A 23064-nucleotide genomic window follows, 5' to 3' on the forward strand; every position below is an offset into this window, starting at 1 on the left:
AGCATGCAGCATCTCCTTAGTTGGCAGTCTTCCCCATAGGAGGTTCCAGCATAACATCCTGACCTGTGGCACCACCTTCAGCTTCCAGAGTCCTCTCCAACTGTGCCATACATCGCCTTCAGCATGCCTGAGGAAGCGGTTAATAGAAGCGACCTTCGGAACCCCCAGTGGGTGTGGCCACCAGATCCATTTATCCTTTGCCTCTTCTTCACCCAAGGTGGTGCAGGCAATCTCAAATGCCAGCTCTACTCTTGCCACCCCACTAGATTATGTCCGTTACCCGCTCTCCTTCGAAGAATCTCCGCTATAGAGAGGTCCGACCTTAGTAGTTCCAGGTGCATGACTTGTGGTTGCCACCTCCACGGCACCGCCGATGTCCAAGGATCATCTGGCAACGCCGAGTCAGTTCCATTGTAATAACCCAAGCCCAAGTAAAAAAAAAATGTAGTAACCTGGCCGAGCCAGCTGGCGCGGTGGGCCCCTGCCGCCACCGCCGCCGCCGCCCCCTCCCCACCACTTCTCTCTCTTTCTCTCTCTCTCGGATTCATTTTCATCTCCCTCTCTTTCTCTCTCTTTCTCTCTCTTTCTCTCTCAAACACCCCTCCTCTCTCACTCTACCCGCTGCCGCCGCCACCTCCACTAACGCCGGTGAGCTTCCCTCATTCTCTTTCTCTCTTTCTCTCTTTATCTCTCTCTCTACCTCTCTCTCTATCTCTCTTTCTCTCTTTGTCGGCTTTCTCTCGGACTGCCGGAAGATTGAGCTGTCGGCGAGAGGCCGGCCACTGAGTGGCCACCAGTGGCCGCACCCCTCCCCCATGGCCCAACCTTCTTCTTCTTCTTCTTTCTTCTTCTCCTTCTTCTTCTTCTTCTTCTCCTTCTTCTTCTTCTTCTTCTTCTTCTTCTTCTTCTTCTTCTTCTTCTTCTTCTCTTTCTTCTTCCTCTCCTCCTCCTTCTTCCCTTCTCTCCCTTGCTGCACCCTGCAAGGGGTGCTGGGCTCGGCCCAGCGCCCTTGCAGTGCCAGGCGCTAGGCGGAGCCCAGCACTATATATAATTATATATATATATATGCACAATTAATTTAGCTCAGTTAATTTACTGTATTTAGGTTATACAAATTAAATATAATTATATCATAGTTAGTAAATAATTCTAATTATACCATGTTTAGCAAAACACCTGTAATATAAATTACTATTATTATCCTAGGTAGGTAATAGTAATTATTAGGGTTATGTATGTATATTCTTACGTAATTATTTGTAGTAACTTAATTCTTATTTTCTTAATTATTAAGAAGAATAATAGGTAGATAATTATGTTTTAAATACACTATTAGATAACATAATTATGGTTAATAAATAGCAAAACAATTATATAAATAAAGAGTACATAATTACAACAAGAAACTATCTTTTTGTCGAGTTAATTTTAATTAATAGAAAGACCGACATATTTGTTACAAATAATTTCAGCTCCCGACCCCCCTGTTCAAGACCCCGTGGACTTAACTATCGAGGTTTGACCGTTATCGTAGCAACGTGAATAAGTGGTTGTTTGGTATTTGTAGTGGTGGTGAGTAGTCTTATCCCTTAGACGCCTTTCTCAAATTAGGTTATATTATATATTTATGTACATGCATGTTTTAGCCTCCAGCATATTATATGATTTTATCTAGAGATGATTATAGTCGAGCATATTTTATCATGCATTAGATTATGCTGATTTGGAATATGAGTATATTGGTGATATATATAGAGATGATTAGAGATGATTCTACTGTTATGATTGTTTACCGAGTTGATCTGAAGCATGAGTATGCATGTGTTGACGATATAGTTGGAGACTACATTGCATCATTTTCTCTTGATTTCTATTCCACCTAAATTCCTATTATCCATTGACTCGTTATCGTACTGAATATATGCATGTGATCTGACATTTAGAAGGAAAGCATGAAATGTGATTGATAGGATAGTTGATAAAAAGCATGAGGATACCCGAGTAGGCGCCAGGGTTAGGGGTGCCTGGAGTGATGATTATGGTCGCCGATATGCGATATCTCGTGGCCCATGTCCGAGGTTAGTTGAGTCTGTGCGCACAGATAATCAGGCACATGCCATTCGCCAGGGCATATGTGGCGAGTTATCCTCACGACGTTTCTATCAACTATGTGGGGTGCCTGGTCTGGATGGATGTTGATACCCTTAGTGAATGGCAGGGTATGGTTATATTTGAGATACTCCTTGCCGATGGCAGAGTATGCTTGGAGCTTTCGGGATGAGGTTGAGATCGGGTACCGGGTATTGACTGTGCATAGTGGTTTAGTATGATGATATTATACCGGGATGTCGATGATGATCGTGATGTTAAGAAATGCATATGATTTCATTATTATCTGACATACCTGATTATCGAGTGGTTAATATACATCATATATGATTGCATTTGATATCATAGCATTGTCATGGTCGGCATGCATCATATATCATATTTTTGAGAGAGTTATGATGATCATATAATGTGGTGACCTGTTTATTCATTGTCGAGGATTACGTATTCTTATCAGTTATGACATGTTATATATATTTCATTTATGTATTATCGAGGACACATTCATTTACTCATTCATGACATGATACTCTTTCTGATTCATATTATCCAGTACTTGATTTACTCTCTGTTTGACATCACTGATTCGGGGTAAAGTCTATTCACTGAGCCTTTAGCTCATGACTCTCTTTGTTTTCTCCTTTCCTAAAAACTCAGGTGAACGAGAGGAGCAGAATTCTCCCTTAGAGGTCTTGCCGGTGAGTGAGGAGTAGAGTGTGATTAGTGTTATATGCCAGATGAATTATCTTATCTAATGTATTAGTAAACCTTCTCCAAAGTGTATCTGTATCCTTGTCTTATATTTTAGCAGGTGACTTTGTACTTGTATAATTATGCATATACCTCTGTTGTATATATGTAGTTGTGAAAAGCTCTTGATGATGTGTTGTGGCCTGTATGGGGCCCAGGTAGGGTTATCTGTATGCTGTTGACAGTTAGACTTGAGTTATTCTCGGTTTAGATATTGTGGATAAAATTATGATGTTGCTACAGGTTTATTTGATTGTTAGTATCCAACCAAATGGTCAGGTGCTATGCACGTGCCGTATGGGCTCGTGCTATGCACGTGTTTAGGGTTTGGGTGTTACATCCATCGCCAATAAGCTTCTAGCAGCCCATTCTAATGGCACCTGTAGTCCGATTTAAGGCTCTCCAGATCCACGACGTATTCCTTCAGTTGTCTTGTCTCCATGGGTGCATTCCACCGTACTTCTCCTTCATGATTTTAATCCAGAGCGCGTCTTCTCCATTAAGGATGCGGAACACATGCTTGCCGAGTAGACTGGTCCTAGTTATTTGTAGTCTGCTTACTCCAAGGCTGCCTTCCAACTTTGGCTGTGTTACCTTCCCCCATCTAACCAGATGCAGTCCTTTACCTCTTCCATTGGACCAAAGGAAGGACCTCGCCACTCTGTTGATCGACTCCAGCACAGTTTCTGGCACCCAAGAGTAGCTCATCCAGTAGTTCGGTATAGCTAGCAAGGTGGACCTGAGGAGAGTTAGTATGCCGGCAAATGAAAGGTTGTTACGTTTCCAACCAGCTAATTTCTTGGTTACCCGCTCTACCGGCCAGCTTTGGTCCTGGACACTAACTCGCTTCCTTGATATGGGCATGCCAAGGTACCTAAATGGCATCCTTGCTCCCGGTAAACCCACCAGGTTGCGAATGTTGTCTACTACCCCCTTCTCATTCTAGTCAGGCAGGAAAAGTTCCGACTTCGCTACATTCACCTTTTGGTTTGTGGCACTCGAGTAGACCTGCAGACACTCCTGGACGGCTTCAACATTCTTCACAGATGCTTCCACAGTGACCAATAGGTCGTCAGTGTATAGTAGGTGTGACAGGTGAACCTCCCCGGCCTGATACCCTTCTAGTAGCCCTTGAGCCATTCGATCCTTAAATAAGCTTGACAGAATCTGCGACACTAGTGTGAAAAGATACGGGGATAGAGGGTCTCCCTGTCTCAGCCCACTGTGAGGTGTTATCCATCGTGTTGGTGAGCCGTTCACGAGGATGGCATATCTCGGTGACTTGATACAAGCACTATCCACCGACACCATTTGCTCGGAAAACCCAAGGCTTCCATCACCCATAGTACAGCATTCCAGCTAACCTTGTCGTAGGCTTTCTCCATGTCTAGTTTGAGCATCATCGTTGGCTGCGAGTGCTTGGAACTAACCATCGAGTGCGCAATCTCCTAGGCCGCCAGAATGTTGCCGAAGATATTTTGACCTCTAATGAAGGCCACCTGTTCTTGGTCCATTAGCTGTGGCAGAAGACCCCGCAGTCTGCCAACCAGCACCTTGGCGATTACCTTATATGCCACATTACATAATGAGATCGATTAGTAGTCTCTCACCAAAGTAGGTTTATCCACCTTCGGTATCAGAGTTATGTAAGTTTGCCCTCACTGCCGAGGAAGACTCTCATGCTCGAAAAAGTGCTTGACAGCATCACATAGGTTAGCTCCCATCTCCTGCCAGTGCATCAAGTAAACTTCAACTGGTAGGCCATTCAGACCCAATGCCTTCCCTATCGGCATGCTTTGAAGGGCTTCCAGGATCTCATTGCTGTCAACCGACTTCAACAGGTTCACTCGATCCTCAACAGATAGAACTGGCAGCTCCAACTCCTCCGACAAGGCCCAATCTTCCTCCTCAATTGGTCCCCACAGCTCCTCGTAGTGATCTGGGAGTTTCTTCTCTATCCGCGCCATGAGATGGAAGAAGTGAGTGTTTCGATCCCCCTCCTGCACCCATTTCAGACGCGATCGCTACAGCCACTTTAGATTTATTTGTCTGCTTAATGCAGCCTTCCTATTGTAACAGCATCGCATCATGGTGAGGCCAGCATCATCCAGTGCACCATTGGCATCAAGTTCCTCCAACTCCTTAATCTCCAGCCTCACGGAATTCATTTGTGACTCTAGTCGACCCAAGGCCGATTTGCTCCAGCATTTGAGTTGATGTTGCATGTTCGACACCTTATGTGTAACGCCCCCGCCCGGCACGGGCACGTGCACGCCCACACGCCCACACGGCGCACACGATAGGTCGGGCGGGGCCCGTCACACACCGATAGTCTCCTATATACATATAATCATGACATTATCAAATACTACCTACTAACATATCGATGATCATATAACCCATCACTAATTAAATCATACTATTAACCAAATAAACATGTTAACATATGAATATCCCAGTCCACAATAATATACATTAAACCATTACATAATCTGTCAGGACTCACATAGGCCACAACAAACTATCAAGATACAACTAAAACGACTAATATAAGAGTACACTATGATTCGACCTGTATTATACAATTCATCGTCTAATACAACATAGTACAAATATCAAATACTGATATAACTCAATTCCTATAAAAACTGTCATCTATATCGATTCGCATCTATAGCTCACCTCATCATCGCTCTAAAATATCTTCCCAAGTTATCTCAAGTCGCTATCACATACCACGTATCTGAGAGGGTTAAAAAAGAAATAAATAAAGTCATGAGCAAAAGGTTCAGTGAATAGACCTTACCCTGAATTAGTGATGTCAAACAAAGAGTAAATCATGTACTGGATAATATGAATCAAAAATAGCATCATATCATGAATGAGTATATGAATGTTCCTCAATAATACATAAATAAAAAATAGATAACATGTCATGTCATAACTGATAGAATATATAATCCTCGACAATATATAAATAAATCTCCATGTCATACCATTATCATAACTCTCTCTCAAATATGACACATGATACATGCCGACCATAACCATGCTATGATATCAAATACAACAATATATAATGCATATTGATCACTCGATAATTAGGTAACCAAATGATAATAAAATCATATGTATTTCTTAACATCACAATCATCAATCATCACTGACATCTCTGTATAATATCATCATACTAGACCACTGTGCACAATCAATATCCGATACCTAGTCTCAACATCATGTCCAAAGGCTCAAGCATACTCCGCCACCTGCAAGAGTATCTCTAATATAACTATACCCCGCCACCTGCTAGGGTATCAACATCCATTCAGACCGGACACCCACATAGTTGATAGAAACCTCGTGAGGATAACTCGCCACATATGCCCTGGCGAACGGCATGTGTCCGAATGTCTGCTGCGCACACAGACGAACGACCTCAGACGTAAGGCCAATAGGATCACGACTATGTCGAGCGATTAATCATCTCCAAGCACGCCCTAACCCTCGCGCCCACTCGAGTATCTTCACGTTTTCTATCAACTATCGTATCAATCACATTTCATGCTTTCCTTCTAAATGATAGATCATATGCATATATCCAATACGATAACAAGTCAATGCATAACATGAATTTAGGTGGAATAGGAATCAAGAGAAAATGATGCAATGTAGTCTCTAACTGTATCGTCAACACATGCATACTCATGCTAATCTATTACATGCATATTCATACTACAGATCAACTCGATAAACAATCATAATAGTAGAATTATCTCTAATCATATCTATATATATCACCAATGTACTCATATCCCAAATCAGCATAATCGAATACATGATTAAATATGCTCGACTGCAATCATCTCTAGATAAAATCATATAATCATCCTAGAGGCCAAAACATGCGTGTACATAAGATATAATATATCATAATTTGAGAAAGGCATCTAGGGGATAAGACTACTCACCACCACTACAAATACCAAACAATCACTCGTTCACATTGCTACGATAATGATCAAGCCTCGATAGCTAAGTCCACGGGATCCTAAACAAGGGGAGGTCAGAATCTGAAATTATTTAAGTAGGATGATGTTAACCGTTTATCTGATTAAAATTCGTTCATATAATATATGATGATTTAGAAGGTTTTAGAATTTCTACTTATCTGTATAACTAGTTAGATTTTTAACAGATAAAAATAAAAATATAGATGAAAACCTAACTATAATTATATCTTGATTAATTAGAGATTACTTTATAAAATAATAAATAAATACATAAGCCCATGTATTTTATTTGTTACAAAAATAATAATGTATAAGACATTAATAGAATTACTTAAAATGTATATCATAAGAATATTAGAATATAAATCTAATAATTATAATTTATAAATCTATCTATTAATCTAATATAAATATAAGTAAATAAATAAATAAATATAAGTATTACCTATATTTATGTGTAATAGTTTATAACCTAATTAATCATTAATTAATTATAATTAACAATAATTATATTGATGAATATATATTATTATTAAAATAAATAATGTCTAAATTTCTTTGTATTAATTAAAACAGAAATACTTAAACAAATAAAAAAACCAAAATATGGATTACTAGTACTAGTGCTGGATTAAATAAAAAAACCAAAATAAGCAGCTGAGGAAGAAGAAAAAGAAAGGAAGAAGAAAGAAGGAAGAAGAAGAAGAGAAGAGAAGAGAAGAAGAAAAGAAAGAGAGGAGGGGAGGGAACTGCGGGAACCGGCCGACGAGGAGGGCACTGGCTGCTGCTGGCCAGCCAGCGGCCGTCCTCTCGCCAACGGCTCGATTCCGACGAGCCCGAGCTCGGGTGTCAGCGAGAGAGAGAGAGAGAGAGAGAGAGAGAGAGAGAGAGAGAGAGAGGGGGGGGAGGGAGAGAGAGAGAGAGGAAGAGAGAGAGAGGGAGAGATAGGAGCTCACCGAAGCTTGCAGAGGTAGCGGCAGCGGCGATAGGCCGGCCTCAATGAGAGAGAGAGAGAGACTGAGAGAGAGAGAGTGAGAGAGAGAGAGATGTAGAGGGAGAAAGAGAGCGGTGGGGGGGGTCTTGGCGGTGGCTGCGGCGGCGCTGCGGCCCGCCGCAGCCAGCTGGCCGTAGTCGGTTGGCTGCGGCGATGCGAAGGGGGCGTGCCACGCTCCCCTCTTGCCATTGCATGGTACGAGGCCGGGTACACTGTGGCCGGCCACGTCGTGCCATGTAACTAGTGTTTTTTTTTGTGGGGGGGATTGGGTTGTTACATTATGTGTGAAGCCATGCATGGGGTTCCCATGCACGTTACCCCTCCAGACCCTTTCAATACCTCTCAATAATGCTCCTACAATCCTCATAATCTGTCCAGTATAGCTCAAAACGAAACGGCCGCCTTCTATCATCCGGCTCACTCGGCACCATGACCAGTAATGGTGCGTGGTCTGAGGCAGAGCGATCTAGGTGCACCACTCGGCTCCTAGGATACTTCCGGATCCAGTCAAGATTCGCCAGTGCTCTATCCAGTCTGACCCATACCCGTTTGTCCCCAAGCTAATTGTTGCACCAAGTAAACGACAGCCCTCCAAAACCTAGATCACATACCCCAGCATCCTCTACAAACTTGGCGAATGCGGAGGATTTCGGCCCAAGAGCAACTCGGGCACAACTCCTCTTCTCTTCCGCGGAGAGGATTGCATTGAAGTCATGGCAACTACCCACTCCAAGCCTAGACTCCCTAGGCTCACTAGTTCTTCCCATAGTAATACATGTTGGTCTTGCTGGTTACTGGCATACACTGCTGTCATCAGCCAGGTCTCACCATCCATGGAGGAGACCACCATATGCGCCGCATACCGCGACAGCCACCACATCAACGTATCCAAAAGTCGTCTTCCATAGTATTATCAATTCGCCGAAAGCTCCTTCGCCGGCAACTGTAAAGGAGGACTAGCTTCGTCCCAGTGCACGGCCTACCCCCTGTGCTTTCGTCCAATCTGCATGAGTCTCTAGCAGGAATATAAAATCCAGACAGTGCTCCTTGTTCATGTCGTGACATCTGTCGAGTACCTCCTTCAGGGCTCCTCGGCAACTCCAATAAATGGCTTTAAACATTAATGCATGGTGTTAGGTTAAGCCATTCTGTCGCCCTTCGCGGCAGATCTCTCCTGGTCCAGCTTGTCCATCTCCACCACCTTCTTCCCGTCCATGGCCAGTGCAATGAGTCCATTATTGCTCTCAATGCAAACCAGCGCCCATTGGTCGTCCTTCAAGCCTTCCAGCTCCATAGGTGCGTGGTCATTGGTTGGTGGGTTCGTCAGCGCCTCCCAGAGCTTCTTCACAGCTTTACTGTGCCCCTCAGATGACCCACTCTTCTCCGAAGGTGGCCTCGTGCCGGTAGCCGCGACCCCCTCCCTACAGATTTCCTCTGGATATCTTGCCATTTTGGCACCACGTTGATCTTTGCGTGTTTCCATGAAGGTAGGTTTCCAACTCCTTTCGTCCCCCGCGCCAAGTCTAATAGCAGTCCCATTGATGTCGACACAATCCTGATCTGATTCCGAAGTCGTACCTCTACAGGCGAAATCCACCAACCCATCTTGGCCAGATGGGACAGGTTCCTTCAGAGCCTGACATGCCATCTCCTCATCTTGCACCTTCTTCCCTTTACCCACCTTGCACAGGTTTAGACCACTAGTTAAAGGGGTTCCACTCTAGCTCGATTGCACCACACTATTTCCTTTCATGCTACCGGTAGGGTGTGCACCAAGCTGTGCTTAGTTCCCACAACCTTTTCTTTCCCCTTCGCTGACGTCGCACGATCGTAATTGAGGCTTGAGCTCCCTACCTGTTGGCTCATCTTCCTGCCCTGGCCCGTAGGCTTAGGTGACGTTTGAGCTTGCTCTGCCAGGTTCATCTTCCCGGTGCGTCCCATGCATGGAGCAGCTGTGTCATTCCGATGCTAGCTTCTATTTGTGCATAAGTGCAGCTCCCTGGCCTCTAGTTCCTCCTCCCTAGGCCCTATTTTTCCTTTCTCCAGCTTTGACTCTCTCTCATGGCTCATCGAGGTCCGTGCCTCATCGGACTGCTTCGCTTGTGGTTGCACCACCTTCTTCCGCCGCCTCGTTATCGTACACCATGGGCCGTAGGTCATGTTTTGTTCCATCATTGGAGGCTGTCCGACCCCCTCCTCAGTCCGAGCCTTCCCGCTCACTGCTTTTGCATCTACAGTTTCTTCCCCCCTCGCTTCTTCTCTCTTATGCTCACAGCCCGCTGCCCGATGGCCGATTCGACCGCAGAGGTAACAAAACACAGGCATGTTTTCGTATACCACTCTAAGGTCCACCTGGTCCTCCTTCGGCCCCAACCACACCGCCTTCTTTAGTGACTTCTGTAGATCTATGTCCATGCGCACCCTAGCAAACCTACTCCTGGTGTGGTCTAGCGTCGTCTCGTCCACCCTCAGTGGCTTCCCGAATTACCCCGCCACCAGAACCAACGCTTCCAGCTCCCAGTACTCCTGAGGCAAGTTCTGCAGCTGTATCCACACTGGAGCGGAAGTAAATGCTTCCACCGAGGGCTTGAAGTTGTTCCTCCAGGGAATAAGGCTGAGTACTCGTCCTTGTATAGTCCACGGCCCCTTCATAAGAACATGCACCATATCCTCCTCCTTCTCAAACCAAAATAGATAATATCCCCCGGACATGTCCTATGCTGCAAACTTATCTATTCCATTCCATAATCTGATAAGCATACGCTTGAGTAAATCTAGTGGAATACTTCTTCCCAAGAACCTCCCAAAGAGGGTGAGTTTCCATCGGCTTCTGCATTTTTCCAGGACTTCCGGGTCGATAATAATACAATCCTCTGTTTGCTCCCTTAATTTTTCCAGAATTTCCTCCGGAATGCGGCCATTCGTTCTTTTGGCCGACCTCCCACCCGACGCTAGGACGCCCACGAACGTCTCAGGTTGTCTTTCTCCTTCCCCAATGACTTTGGTTCGCTTGTAAAGTGGCTGTTCTCCCCACCAGCTTGGGCTGGTGGGGGATTCGCCTCCATCCCTTCGCTAGCCTCGCTGATGAGTAGTCGACCTCTGTGTAGCGTTTCACAATATTTCAAGACATGGGTGGAGAAAGGCTCAGAAGAAGAAGTGTTTCGATCTAATATATATATCTCTCTCTCCCTCCTCCGGCTTCTCTGGCTTACGAGATTAGGAAAAACAGTAGCCACTGATCATCTACAATTCGGTTGTAGGAATTATGTACATTGGGTGTCAAATACAATTCAAATTTGGGATTTTTATATAGTTGCCGCTGAAAAACTTTCAAAATATTATAATTACATCATTATAATTGCCGCTTATTGTTTTTACTCTTTCAGAACTATTATTATGACTAATCTTTATCAGATATTCCTAATGAGTTATTATTAAAGTTAATAAATATATATAAATGACTAAATACCCCTTTTAAATATGGAGTGCAAAATGTCTATCAACAATTTTTGTCTCGTAAAAAATAAGATATATTTTATTGTACTATTGTATTGGGTATAATATTAGATAGTTTTTAAATTATTTTTAATAATTTATATAATGACAAAATAGTTTTGTAATTTAAGTTGTGTGTTTAATTATGGTTAGTTAGGTTTAATAATTTATATAATGTTATTTTTTAAGGACCAAAGTGATTTTGACAGTAATTATACTATTTTAAAGAATGTCTTGACAATTATAATATTTTGAAATTTTTTATTGCAATTATGTAAAAAATCCTTTCAAGTTTTTCTCCAGTATTGACCGGTAAATCTGTTTAGAACATGTTTACTATATTTGATCCTACGGAACTAACTACTTGGAAAGGCTGGAAAGCAATCTGGCAACTAAGGATCCTACTAAAAATTAAGTTATTTATTTGGAAGGTAACCTCGAACCACCTGCCAATTATGCTCATGTTGGCAAGCTTGGATTTAGGCTACCTCAAAGTCCGCCAAACTTGTCGACTAAATGACGAGTCTTGTGATCACTTACTCTTTGCTTGCTCCTTTGCTAGATTTAACAAAATCTAGCCTATTGGGAATTCGAACCACTCTTGTTTTAATGGGGATTGGACCATGGCACCTTACTTTCAGTTATGATTGTTACTCTATGGACCATATAGAACAACATAAATAATATCCATTTTAATTAGCTTAAAGAACTTATGGGTATTCTCTAGGCTAAGGCAGTCGCCATAGCTATAAATAACACTAAGTTCTCTCCCCAAGCCCAAAAATTCATTATCGAGTTCCAACGAGCCCGGCAGAGCGGGCTTCATCTTGTGCTCCTCGTCGATTTCCTTGATAATAGCTAGAAGTCGCTGTGGCAGAATCCAATCATCAATTTTGCCCAAAGTTGCAACTTTGAAAGAAGGGCTATTCATGCTTTGCTCCAAGGATAGACTTATGTGGAGGTCGAAATTGAATTAGAATTACTGGTCAATGTTTTGAATGGGTAGCATCCTCCACCATGGACAATATCTTCCATTATTGCATACTTCAAGTGGCTCTTATCATGTTTTCTTTATATTTCTATGAAACATATCTATTGGGAAACTAACAAAGTATTGTATTGATTAGTTATCACCAGCGGAAATGATGGCTTTGGATGTACTTGGCAAGGGAGATTTTTGTCCCCGTTGGTATAGTTTTTGCTCACCGATAAATTTCTATCTTTTTTATAAAAATAGGAACACCGCCAAATTTTAGTAGTAATGATTTTGTGAATTTGAGGATGTAGATGATCCTCTCATAGATAGATGTGTAATTGACTCGAGCTTGATCAAGCTTGAAATTGAAAATAAGCTTGAGCTTAGATTTATGATCGAACTTGATTGAAATTATTTTAATTCGAGTCAATTTTGACGAGCTGAACTCGACTCCAAATGAACCGATCGCAATTTTAAATCTTAATCAATTCAAGCCTAATTTCAGTCCTAATTAAGATTGAATTGAATCAAACTTGATTTAGGCTTAAATCAAATTAAAATAAGGCTGAACTCAACTATTAAGTTTAAACATTATAAAAATATAAATATTACAAAGATGTAAACTAATAGATATATCTGTATATTTAGGAAATATATGATAGAATCAAAATTCCGAACTAAATTCTACAATATCAAAATACATAATAATCCACTTTAGTAAATTTTAAAATATAACAAAAGTATAATATAGTATAGGAAGTAGTACACATATTATATTATATTATTATTTCAAAAACCTTGTCGAGCCTACTTGATCGAGTAGGTTCATGATCAAGCTTGTCTTGAAATCATATTCGAGCCGACTCATGTTGAGCTTATTTTCTATTATTTTGATAGCCCTACTCATAGAGGTCCCGCAAGTATGCCATGAGTTAGTTGGATCGATAGTCTGACATCTTCCTTCTGGACTGGATATCATCAGACTTGATAGAGCGATTGTGTGAGATCTTGGCTTATGAGTGGCAACCATGTTATTTGTTTATCTGAGAGTGCTCATCTTGAGTAGATGAATCAAGGTGAAAGACCATAGGCCATTTATGAGTAGGGTGGAGAGGAGAATGGCAGGCTAGAAGAGGTCTCTCCTCTATATGGCTAGCAATGTAATGTTGGTGAATGCCACCCTCTTGGCTATCCCCACATACTCGACGGGGAGCACCTAGGTGCCGTCGTTGGTCTTAGAAGCTAGTGCTGCCTCGCAAAGCTCATGCATTGCTGTGAGACAAAGGCAGTGGTCGTGGCTTGCATTTAGTGAATTGGGATGAGGTGACTAGGCTAAGGAGGAAGGAGGACCATCTATTAGACGCCTTGATCTTGCCAAGTCTTCTTTACTAGGCAAACTGGTCTTTAAAGTTTTTAATAAGGTGGAGGTCATGTGGGTCCAAATCCAAAGAGCCAAGTATAGTGACTATGACCTATGGGAGGCAAATACATTGGCCTCATGGGTGTATGGCAGGTCATCATCTATACCGCTACAAAGATCAAAGGAGCTGTAGAAAGTTGGTGAGGAACAACTTCACAACAAAAGTCGCCACTTCTCCTTGGTTATCAGCAATGCCGTGGGAAAGGTAGCTAAAGGTTATCGCTCTAGTGCTTCTCAATGATGACCTCACGATGGCAGAGCTTCTCGATGAGCGCTCATGGGGTGTTAGTAGAATACTAAGGGATGGCATGGCATTAAGCTTGCGTTCAGCATAGCGACGCTCTCACTGGGATATGCCACCATTATTGTTTCGTGGATATAGTGACCACACCCAACGAGAAGAGCCTCGAGCGATGGAGATCTACGACTTCCTTCTCTTGCCTAAATCAGAGCGCTAGCCGGGATGGAAGATATTATGGCGGCAATTGGTGGCACCATGGGCAAGACTTTCTTCTACAGAGGAACAGGCTACCGACAAGGGAAATTCTTTAGGGTTTGCGCATCTGGCAAGCAAACATATGCGCACCCTGTGGTATGCATGGAGAAATAGTGGGGCATTTATTCTACAGACTACACATGCATGTCATGTATAATGTAGTTGTTTGAGGTGAGCTAGGGGATGGATGTACTTGGGGAGGTGGACACCATTGTGAACCAAGATGGGTTGATGTCCAAGTGACACCAAGATTGAGGGCAGGGACTTGGAGGATTGTGCCACGCTGACTAACTTCTTAATAAAGCCTTCTAGCAGGACAAAAGCTTCACCTTTAACATATATGTTTAAATAGTACTCCATATTTATGGTGTTTAAGCTTGTAGAAATTAATTTTGCTAATTTTATATATATTTAACATATAAGAAATAGTTCTTTTTGGACTTATAATATTTTTGTGTTAATTATCTCTAAATAAAATATTATAATTCATTTAAAATTTAATCTTTAATTTAAAAATTATTCATATTCGTTTAGTTAAAATATAATTTTAAATTTTGATATCCGTACAATATCAGAACATATAGCTACACATAAGTCTGAGATGTTGGGGTTACAAGATAATAGGCGAAAGTGATATATTACTATTATTGAGCTAAGGCAAACAGGGATCCTTTAGCAACCGAAACACACCTTGTGTTCTCCGGATAGCATCCGTCGTTTGCACGGTAGACCTCCACGTCCAAGAGGCTCTTGGTTTAGAGATGGGAGTCCTAAAAAAGTATTAGGAATAAAGAAAAAAAGACATTAGCTTTAAGCAGGCTTAGCCCAAGGAGAATCCATGCGGTTAGTCAACCTCCAAGTCCAAGCTGATTTATTATTAAGAACCAGGGTTTTATTAACCCGATCTAAATCTTTAATAATACCAAGTCCGCCACCGCAAACGGGTCTGCAAATACTGACTCCGCTTCCGAGATGGATAGCGACCAAATGTTACGAAGGATATGATAGAATATCAGAGAGGGAGAGAGTGGCCATGGCGATGGAGGAGAACGATAAGAGTAGGGTTCTGGTGATCGGAGCGACGGGCAGGCTAGGGCAAGAGCTAATAAGGGCCAGCCTCGCGGCGTCGCATCCCACCTTTGCCCTCGTCAGGGAGACAACCTTCTCCGATCACGGCAAGTCCCTCCTCCTCCGCTCCTTCGAGTCCCAAGGCGTCACCCTACTCAAGGTTCGTCATCTCCTCCTCCTCCTCCTCCTCCTCCTCTTCCCCGTCTCTTCTCTTCTCTTCTAGTCGAGCGAGAGTATTCTAGTGAGACTATTTAACAAGTGAATGCTACTGGTCCACCAAAGCTCCGAGCTCCTTATATTGAATTGTTCTGGTTACTTATTCTTACATCTTTTTTGTTGACATTAAAATTAGTTGCAATGGCGTTAATTGGGGAGAGAGAGAGAGAGAGAGAGAGAGAGAGAGAGAAGAAAAGGAGGAATTTGCTTATCAGAGGCAGAGAATTTTAAATTGCTCTTTTTCCTCTTGGTTTTTTTTTTTAAATTTTCTCAGATCCTTTCTCCTCATACATGTATTGATTTATTTAACTTGTTTTTAGGGTTCTTTGGAAGATCTTTCGAGCTTACTTGAAGCTGTCAGGCAAGTAGATGTTGTGATATGTGCAATACCATCCAAGCTGGTCCTTGAACAAAAGCTTCTCATTCGGGCAATAAAAGAAACAAATTGTATCAAAGTAAGTGAGCTTAGTAAATCCCTTTCGGTTAACCAAATGTGCATTTTTTTTCAAGACACTAAATTCCTTCAAAATTTCTTGCAGAGGTTTATTCCATCTGAATTTGGAGCCGATCCCTCTAAGGTTCAAGTTCTTAACATTGATAATGGATTTTATGAGAAAAAACTTGAAATTCGAAGGTGCATAGAAAAAGAAGGCATCCCTTACACCTATATCTGTTGCAATTTTTTTATGCGATATTTGCTCCCATCGCTAATTCAACCGGGGTTGGAGGCTCCTCCAAGAGATGAAATAAAGATCTTTGGCAATGGTGATATTAAAGGTTACATGACAGCCCTAATACTTGTGTTGCTACAAGTAGCTGCTAAAGTCAATACCTCTGTTTGCATTACTTCTTTTTAGTTAGTTCCATGTGGTTCTATAATACTTGTTCCATTTTCTGGATGATAATGAAAAGATTAGTTTGTTTTTTAATCTTTGATATGTTTTCGCAGCTGTCTTTGTTAAAGAGAGTGATGTTGCTATATTCACAATTTGTACCATTGATGACCCAAGGACATTAAACAGGACATTATATTTGAGACCTCCAGGCAATGTATGTTCAATGAATGAGCTGGTCAAGATTTGGGAGATGAAAATAGGTAAGGAGCTTAAGAGGGTTTACGTATCAGAGGAGCAGCTCCTGAGAAGTATTCATGGTAAGTTAAGGATGTTGATTTGTCGTGTTGAACATATTCATCTAACTATTAGAAGGATTTTCTCTCAAAGCTTTTTTAACTTGGAAAATCTGCCATTTTTTTTAATTCCCATTATCTGTTTTATTTTCCTATATAATTCTGTGTTTGTAAATACTTATATGATTTTCTTAGTGTCTTCTGACCTTCCCAATATAGTTAGTAATTTTCTACGTAAAATTACATACAAAATGTAATGTAGCTTTTCTGAATTTTTCTGATTAATCGAGATGCCTTTGATTAAGTTCAATTGTCAATTACACTTCCCTGAATCTCTGCTAGATCAATGGGTGTTCACAAACAAGTGCACTTGAAATGTAATTCTGATCTCAGTAGATATGCTAGATGTTTAGATTAGAGTTTATTTTAATATCACTTCATCAACTGTAAGGAGTAAAAAGAGGAAAGTACCTTAATAATTTACTTTGCTGGAGTCTTATGTTACTCCAGAACAAGTAAGCATATATTTATCACAAGAACACCTATGGTAGTGCAGAACTTCACTGTTTCGCATTATGGACTTGTCGTACCAAATTATGTAATTATAATTTCTTGTACTATTGCAGGTACACCATTCCCAATGAATATGGATTTTGTATTTATATATTCTTCTTTCGTGAAGGGTGACCATACTTACTTCAACATTGACTTATCAGGTTTTGATGGAACACATTTATATTCTCATGTAAAACACACCATTGTAAGTGACTTTCTAGATACTCTTGTCTGAAAAAAAAGTATGTATATTTGATGAAGATCGAGATGGTTTTCTAGATGTGCGATGACAATAATATTATATCAAACAATGGTTAATATGCAACTATGTCATTTATGTTGATCAATTCAATCCTCGGCGGATCTGAATTTGATCTTTGATTGAATCAATTATGATCTAGAATGATGTATTAGGTTTTATTTCATTGTTGGGTCAATGACTCAAGTTGGTTTTCTTTTAGACTCAATTTGGATTTAGTTTGAGTCCATTAGAGTCTTATTTGGTTTATAAGGGGGAAAGTAAAGATTGAGGCATCTAGTTTTGATCGCAGACTAGGCCTTAGGCTTTTCAAGATTGGCTAAGCGATATGGGTCAATTATTTCATTAGTATGATATGTCTGAGAATCTTAGGATTAGGTTCACCAAACTCAACTCAAGTTGACGGGGCAAGCCAAGCAATATTGGTTAAATATGGAGAGGCAAGAAATTAGGTTAGATCACCCACCACTTAAGCATTAAGGTAACATGACAGTCACATGAATACATAAGTCGATTTAATGAATTGATGATTAAATGTGATGTGACCGAGGATGGTAGATACATTATTGCTGGGTATCGTTCTAGTTTGAAATCTAAAATTGCACATGATATAAAGTTACACCCATATGATACATTAGAGCACTCTTTTTGGTTAGCCGTGGAATATGAAAAATACTCGAAAACTTCAACTCATAAGAAGTCTAGTTATCAAGTCAGGGAGTTTAGCATAAGCAGCAACACTTCTAGATGGAGCCCCAACCACAAAATAATAAGAGAAAGGTTGCTGCATCTTCATCCTCGAAACAAGGGAGCAACGCAACTCGTTGCTACAAATGTCGAGGAATATGCCATTTATGAATGTTTCACTAGGAACTTTGTTATTGAAATAATTAACGAGGACATTGAGGAAGAAATTGAGGAGGTAGCCCACGAAGCAGATGAGCCTGCTAGTGATGAAGATCTCCACGAGTGTGACTATGATGATGCCCAGTTAACGGTCATGAGGTATGTGGATGGATGATTGGAGGTGCACATCCATCTTTCCACACTTATTTTAAGAGTGGAGATAAGAGCTGCAGCAATGTACCTTCCATACTGTAGCATCATACCACTGACTGCAGCAGCGTACCTTCGATACCTTTGAAATTGTAGCATCGTATCGCTGATTGTAACAGCACACCTCCTTTACTGTAGCAGCGTGCTGTCAGGTACTATAGCCCTCGAAGTACCGAGAACCTGCTGAGTCGTTCGAAGTGTTGATTTTGAAACGGATCTTAAGGAATTAATTAGAAAAGCATAGGCCTTGCACTGTATTTGATTTCTTTGGAATATTATTAGTTACTCAACCGCTATCATTTTTTGGCATCTTGTATCGCTGAATTTTATTTTTCTTATGTCTCTGCCTCTTATAATTTGCATCTCATATGAGTGTAGGACTTTTAGATTATTCCTTTCGTATATCACAGTTTCATTGCATGTTTATTTGAGTGTGCATTTGATTTATACGCATTAGGTCTTGAATCCTAGATTGTCTTACATTAATATTTTTTTCTTCTAGTTCGCTAGTTAACGTTTACGACTACTTTGCTATTTCGAATCGAGTTTGGAAACTCAAAATAACACAAATACTTCTAGACAAGCAGAGAGTTGTTTTAATTATTCTTTTCTGCCTCCAATGTCAAATTGGTAACTTCTAACTCAATATGCTTTCTCAAATGATTTGTTTCCATCACTAACAAATATTAGAATAAGAAATAATTAATAGATTGGTCCTGAGCTGTGCTTTATTAGTAAAGGTTAATACAGAAAAAACACTTTCTATGCTCCAGTTGTATTTATATATCTTAAGATTCGTCTGAGGGATATGATGAGCGTAATATGTTATAATGTTTCTCTTCAATTGATTTGTTAGGAAAAACAACTAGATTATAAAGTTTGTTGGAAGTAATTAATCTTGACATAGTTATTGAAAGTAATTAATCTTGAAAAAAAAAAAAAATAAACTGGGACTTCTACAAAAGTGTCGCTCAAAACTTTCAAATTATCATCTTTCTACATTCTTTAAAATATTAGAGTCTCGAATTGCCATTAAGATTAATTTTTAACTAAATATTTCTAATAAATTATTATTAAGTTAATAAACACATCTAAATGACTAAAATGCTCCTCTTTTTTAAGTTGTGTGTAAGATATTTCTCAACAATGTGCATCCTGATCCAGATACATCGGATTCTGATTGTTTCACTTTGCTTTATATATTTGAAGTTGTTTAAGAAGGGATTTTTTTTTTGGAACAATCATGCTGCAATTCCCTTCAAGATACTATTTTCAATTAGTTTCTCCTGACATGCAGAGAGTCTGCTCAGTAACAAAGAATACATTCAGATGGTAAAATAATCCGGCCAAATTGTTCCTGATAACTATTTGCCCTTTAAAATAAGTGTTCAAATGACGAAAGTGTTAAGTGATCTTTCTATTTCATGAAATTTGCTAATCGATTTCCCTAAAAAAAATCTTAGAAGACTTCATCAGAGGAAGTATAAATCACTAGATTTAACTCTTGCTTTCTGTGGAGTTTGCAGAGACTCGATCGCCCAGGTTCCAGTATAATGTGAATTGGATGAAATTATTCAGAGTGAATTCTTCATTATGCCATTAATCTCAGCTAGATCCTTTCCAGATTTTCCTCCCTATTTTGGGACTGCGAAAGAGAAATAGCTAATACGTTATTTTCCTCCCAAAAGCTCACCTGGTTTACATTACTGCTAGCAGGAGCAAAGATGACAACAGTTGTAACTTATTTGTATGAAAGAGATGAAGGAAGTTTAAATACTACAACAACATTTGTCTGAAAGGGATGAATGAAAGTTTAAACTTTGTGATGATAATTGACTGTTATATAGCAATTGGCTTGGTGCAAAGTTTATGGTAGAAGCATCAAGTAGAAGGTAAAAGGAACAAAGAATTTGCAAGGGAGAAACTCCTCTTAAAGGAACAAACTGCAAGAGGATGTGCATTGGGAACTAAGCTTTAAGAACACCCTGGAGAATAGTATGATCGTCAGTTCATCTTGCATTCTCTTAAGATTAGCCACTGCATAACAATGTTCTAGTGTCTATCTTATATAAACAAGGAAATTTTTTTTTTTGTCGATCGCTTGTTGAACACACAGAGAATATAAGAACAATTAAATTAGCTCTCTCTCTAGATTTTAAGACTATATCAATAGCAAATATAAGTTTCATCAGTGCCTCTCTCTTTTGGGCACCATTAATTGATCCATAAAACACATAGGATCTTGTCAAATGAACAATAAATTATACCAACTTATTCATTGCAACCTAACTTTGCTTTCCCGTATGGCCATATATGGCTTGTGCTCTCTTATTAGAATCTTCTTTATTTCTGAAGGGCCCTACTGTATTGCTAACTGCAGACATCTTTCTCGTAGTTGAACCACAAAGTTGATCCACTAGAAGCAATCCTAAGCAGATCAACAACCTTATATTTTAGATGATTGGAATGCAATTTCTCTTTTTCGAATTTTTTAATTTCACTAAGAATAAGAGGAAGTCAATTATATGAGACATTATTAGAATCAAAGGAGAACAAAAGAATTGGAACTGCCTCAAATCAATTCCTATAACCACTACCCTCCCCGAAACAAAGAACAAAGAACCAAAGTACATTATTAACAAAAATTTTGTTCCCCAGTTTACCTGACAATATCATCTCCTCTTGTCGGAATCAGAGACGGCGCCGGTGCCGGCAGCGGTGGGATTACCACTCTTCTATTCTTTATCTGAGCATTCTCCATAGAATTCATGGACCTCCTTGCTATGAAATCATCCCTGACCTCTCCTACATATATAAAAAAGTGATGAATACTTTAATCATTGAGAACAACCCAAAAAAGAGATTAAATAAAAAGGGACAAGAATCAAACTTTTCCCAAGTTTAATGGCCAATACCTTGAGAATCAAGATTGGGTCTTGCAGAGGCTGACCAGAAGATGAGAGTTGGGGTGATAACAGCAAGAAAAGCCCAGAAGAAGAAGATGAGAACATAAGCCCTTGGAGGCATTCTCTTCCTATTCTTAGTGGGGGGCAGGAAAGAAGGGCAGACTTTTTGAGGTGCTTCCTTTTACAATGGAAAGAATAGGAGAGGAGGAGGAGGAGGAGGAGACCAACAAGAGAAAATAGCTGGCAATGAAGCAGGGAAGAGAAGGGATGGTAAAAGAATGTGGGCTCCAGAGCTGCTGCTATCATTTGCTTTATGATTAGTTTCATGCAAAGTCAAAACATATTACGAATTAGTCTAAAGGTATTTCTGCAAATTGCCAACATATTGTAACCTTCTAGATAGGATGTTGCTGAGGGGGGCCCAATTGGGTGGGCTCCATGGTTTTTTCTTTTGCTAAATTATATTTTTCTACCCTTAGAAATAATGGTTGCGATGTGATTCTGAGCTATTTTTTAGGTAGTTATTCATAATATTTAAGAGCAATTTGCTTATACTACTTAACTGGTTACTTATATTATACGAGTGTTCTAGGGCTTAAATCTTTATAGTATTAATTTAAATAGGGCACACTAATAGACTTTAATCTCATACAGATTTTAGTGTGGCTATGATATTTCTCTGGACTATTAAAAGTCGACAAGGAGCTCCCGCTAGCCTCTAAGGGTATTTCTTCCTAAATTGCAAGATTTTTTTTTTTCCTTTTTTTTTTCGTTCTTCCTCCTTCCATCCTCATTCATTTTATTTTCGTTAATTTTTTTTCATTCCTTCGATTATCTCCCTTAATATTTCCTTGTGGTTCCTCTCTCCTCCCTATTTTGTTTTGGCTGGCGTCATTGAGACCATGGTGGTCGCTACTGCAATCGTCGAGGCTAGGGCTATCACAATTATACTTGTCGAGGCCACAATCATCACTCCGGTGGCTCACCCATCTCCCCTCCTCGTTGATCTTCCCTATTGTGGGGTTGTGTGTCCTTTAGTTTTTTTTTCCTATCTTAGGTTGATGATCTTCGATCCTCCAACCTTCAGAGTTTCATAGGGGCCCATGTGTGCGATAGAAGGATATAAAGCTTGTAGAATTATGTTATGTGTCTCTCGAACTAGATATTATATTTTTTAAATATAATACCGTCTAAAATATATCAAGTGTTAAGGCTTGTGTTAAAGAATCGTTGCTCTGTTTTCTAAATTTATATATATCAAGCTTCATTAGTATAATCTTCAAAAATTAATGAATAACTATCACCTACATACTTTCCCTTAAAATATTAAAACTTGGGCGCCATTAAGTTTTCACAATTCAATAGCAGGTTAATTTGTCACAAATATAAGATATTATTTATATAACTACTTTCATAAAATAAAGTTGCATCGTTGCAATAACGTCATTTAGTGCAATTATTTAAATGGGTCTTAAAATTTGGAAGGTGTTCATGAACTCCAACAAGAAATACAACAGCGACTTTTTAATTATTAAAGTATTACCCGAATTAAATATTCTTATTTTTATTGATCTTTGTGAATGAGTGGAAGCCCTTCATTTGACTCGTTCTTAGTCCAAAACTAA

General features: G+C 40.0%; 2 protein-coding genes across 4 annotated transcripts; one reads left to right on the forward strand and one right to left on the reverse strand.

Moving 5' to 3' along the window:
* Positions 1-15222: 15222 nt before the first annotated feature.
* On the forward strand, positions 15223-17543 carry LOC140781007 (probable pinoresinol-lariciresinol reductase 3). The gene is made up of 5 exons (XM_073126755.1): positions 15223-15478; positions 15855-15989; positions 16074-16311; positions 16484-16687; positions 17290-17543. Exons 1-5 carry the CDS (start codon positions 15284-15286, stop codon positions 17451-17453), a joined length of 936 nt encoding a protein of 311 aa, XP_072982856.1. The 5' UTR covers positions 15223-15283; the 3' UTR covers positions 17454-17543.
* A 2242-nt stretch (positions 17544-19785) lies between these two features.
* Positions 19786-21730, reverse strand: LOC140782372 (uncharacterized). 3 transcript variants are annotated; one of them, XR_012107853.1, is made up of 3 exons: positions 21449-21730; positions 21197-21338; positions 19786-20178 (listed from the first exon to the last, which is right to left on the reverse strand). XR_012107853.1 is itself a non-coding variant. In XM_073128898.1 (3 exons), the coding sequence occupies exons 1-3, from the start codon at positions 21558-21560 to the stop codon at positions 20464-20466; spliced, it is 309 nt and encodes a 102-aa protein (XP_072984999.1). In that variant the 5' UTR covers positions 21561-21730; the 3' UTR covers positions 20345-20463. The 3 variants fall into 3 exon arrangements, 2 of the variants coding, with proteins under 2 accessions (XP_072984999.1, XP_072984998.1); XM_073128898.1 differs by lacking the exon at positions 19786-20178 and adding an exon at positions 20345-20518; XM_073128897.1 differs by lacking the exon at positions 19786-20178 and adding an exon at positions 20656-20961.
* Positions 21731-23064: the final 1334 nt, after the last annotated feature.

Source organism: Typha latifolia, chromosome 2 (assembly GCF_019914945.1).
Source record: "Typha latifolia isolate L0001 chromosome 2, TyphaL0001v2, whole genome shotgun sequence".
Classification (NCBI taxonomy): domain Eukaryota; kingdom Viridiplantae; phylum Streptophyta; class Magnoliopsida; order Poales; family Typhaceae; genus Typha; species Typha latifolia.

What these genes read in the sequence shown, in the direction of transcription:
- LOC140782372 (XM_073128897.1), bottom strand. Translation starts at nt 21,560, where the DNA reads ATGCCTCCAAGGGCTTATGTTCTCATCTTCTTCTTCTGGGCTTTTCTT. An exon ending in ACCCAATCTTGATTCTCAAG is followed by an intron (nt 21,339 to 21,448) that starts GTATTGGCCATT and finishes TTATATATGTAG; the next exon opens with GAGAGGTCAGGGATGATTTC. An exon ending in AGAGGAGATGATATTGTCAG is followed by an intron (nt 20,962 to 21,196) that starts GTAAACTGGGGA and finishes TGATCTGCTTAG; the next exon opens with GATTGCTTCTAGTGGATCAA.
- LOC140781007 (XM_073126755.1), top strand. Translation starts at nt 15,284, where the DNA reads ATGGCGATGGAGGAGAACGATAAGAGTAGGGTTCTGGTGATCGGAGCG. An exon ending in AAGGCGTCACCCTACTCAAG is followed by an intron (nt 15,479 to 15,854) that starts GTTCGTCATCTC and finishes ACTTGTTTTTAG; the next exon opens with GGTTCTTTGGAAGATCTTTC. An exon ending in GCTCCTGAGAAGTATTCATG is followed by an intron (nt 16,688 to 17,289) that starts GTAAGTTAAGGA and finishes GTACTATTGCAG; the next exon opens with GTACACCATTCCCAATGAAT.